This window comes from Morone saxatilis, unplaced genomic scaffold, assembly GCF_004916995.1.
Source record: "Morone saxatilis isolate NCDOM2014 unplaced genomic scaffold, NCSU_SB_2.0 Contig1, whole genome shotgun sequence".
In the NCBI taxonomy this organism is placed as follows: domain Eukaryota; kingdom Metazoa; phylum Chordata; class Actinopteri; family Moronidae; genus Morone; species Morone saxatilis.
The window spans coordinates 2267231-2267882 of NW_023339651.1; the positions used below are offsets into that span (position 1 = coordinate 2267231).

At 41.3% G+C, this 652-nt stretch overlaps 1 protein-coding gene across 2 annotated transcripts in view; it reads right to left on the reverse strand.

Annotated features, from left to right (window-relative positions):
- The window catches only part of grnb (granulin b), a gene marked incomplete in the record, with an annotated part of 15630 nt that extends 15122 nt beyond the window's left edge, over positions 1-508 (reverse strand). The window contains 3 exon segments of one of the 2 annotated variants that reach the window (XM_035663233.1): positions 27-79; positions 182-251; positions 371-508. In XM_035663233.1, the coding sequence (XP_035519126.1) occupies positions 27-29 (3 nt within the window). 2 annotated transcript variants of the gene reach the window in all.
- Between the last annotated feature and the right edge of the window lie 144 nt (positions 509-652).

Sequence of the window (652 nt, forward strand, 5' to 3'; positions counted from 1 at the left end):
AAATGAGACAAACAGTGAGTCTTTACCATTATGAGCAGATGTGTTGGAGGAAGGGACAGAGCTGCAAACTCCTCTCAGCCTGAAGAACAGCAATAACACAAACCCCATTAGTCACCATGATACTGAGAGAAAACACTGTCAATAAATAATAAATAAAGTCCTCTAACGTGTGTGAATGTACCAGAACACTCGACACAAGACGGGACCGCCCTTTGAGTGTATATAAGCTGACATTAACGTTACATTTCTTTCTGTAAAACAAAGAAAAACAAACTCAGGCTGGTTTAGCACGCTAGGTGGCTAACAATGAAAGCTAACCGGTTTGAATTAACTAAGACAGATTTTATTTGTCTGCGGGCGGGAAACTCACCTGGCGGTTGTTGTGGTTGTTGTTGTTGTTGTTGTTGTTGTTTTTCTGTCGCTGCACAAACATTCAGAAGCACAAAACAGAAACTGTGTGAAGATAAAATTTTATTTTTCAATGATCACATGACACACTCACACGTGACTGCGCAGTTTGGGTTTAAAGCGGTATCACACTGCGCAGCTGCTTCGGTTGCTGGGATACGTCGCCGTCATGTTGTGATGTAAGCAACCACAACCGTAAAACAACACTATAATGTTTACATTTCTCCACCGAGCTCATTAAAAT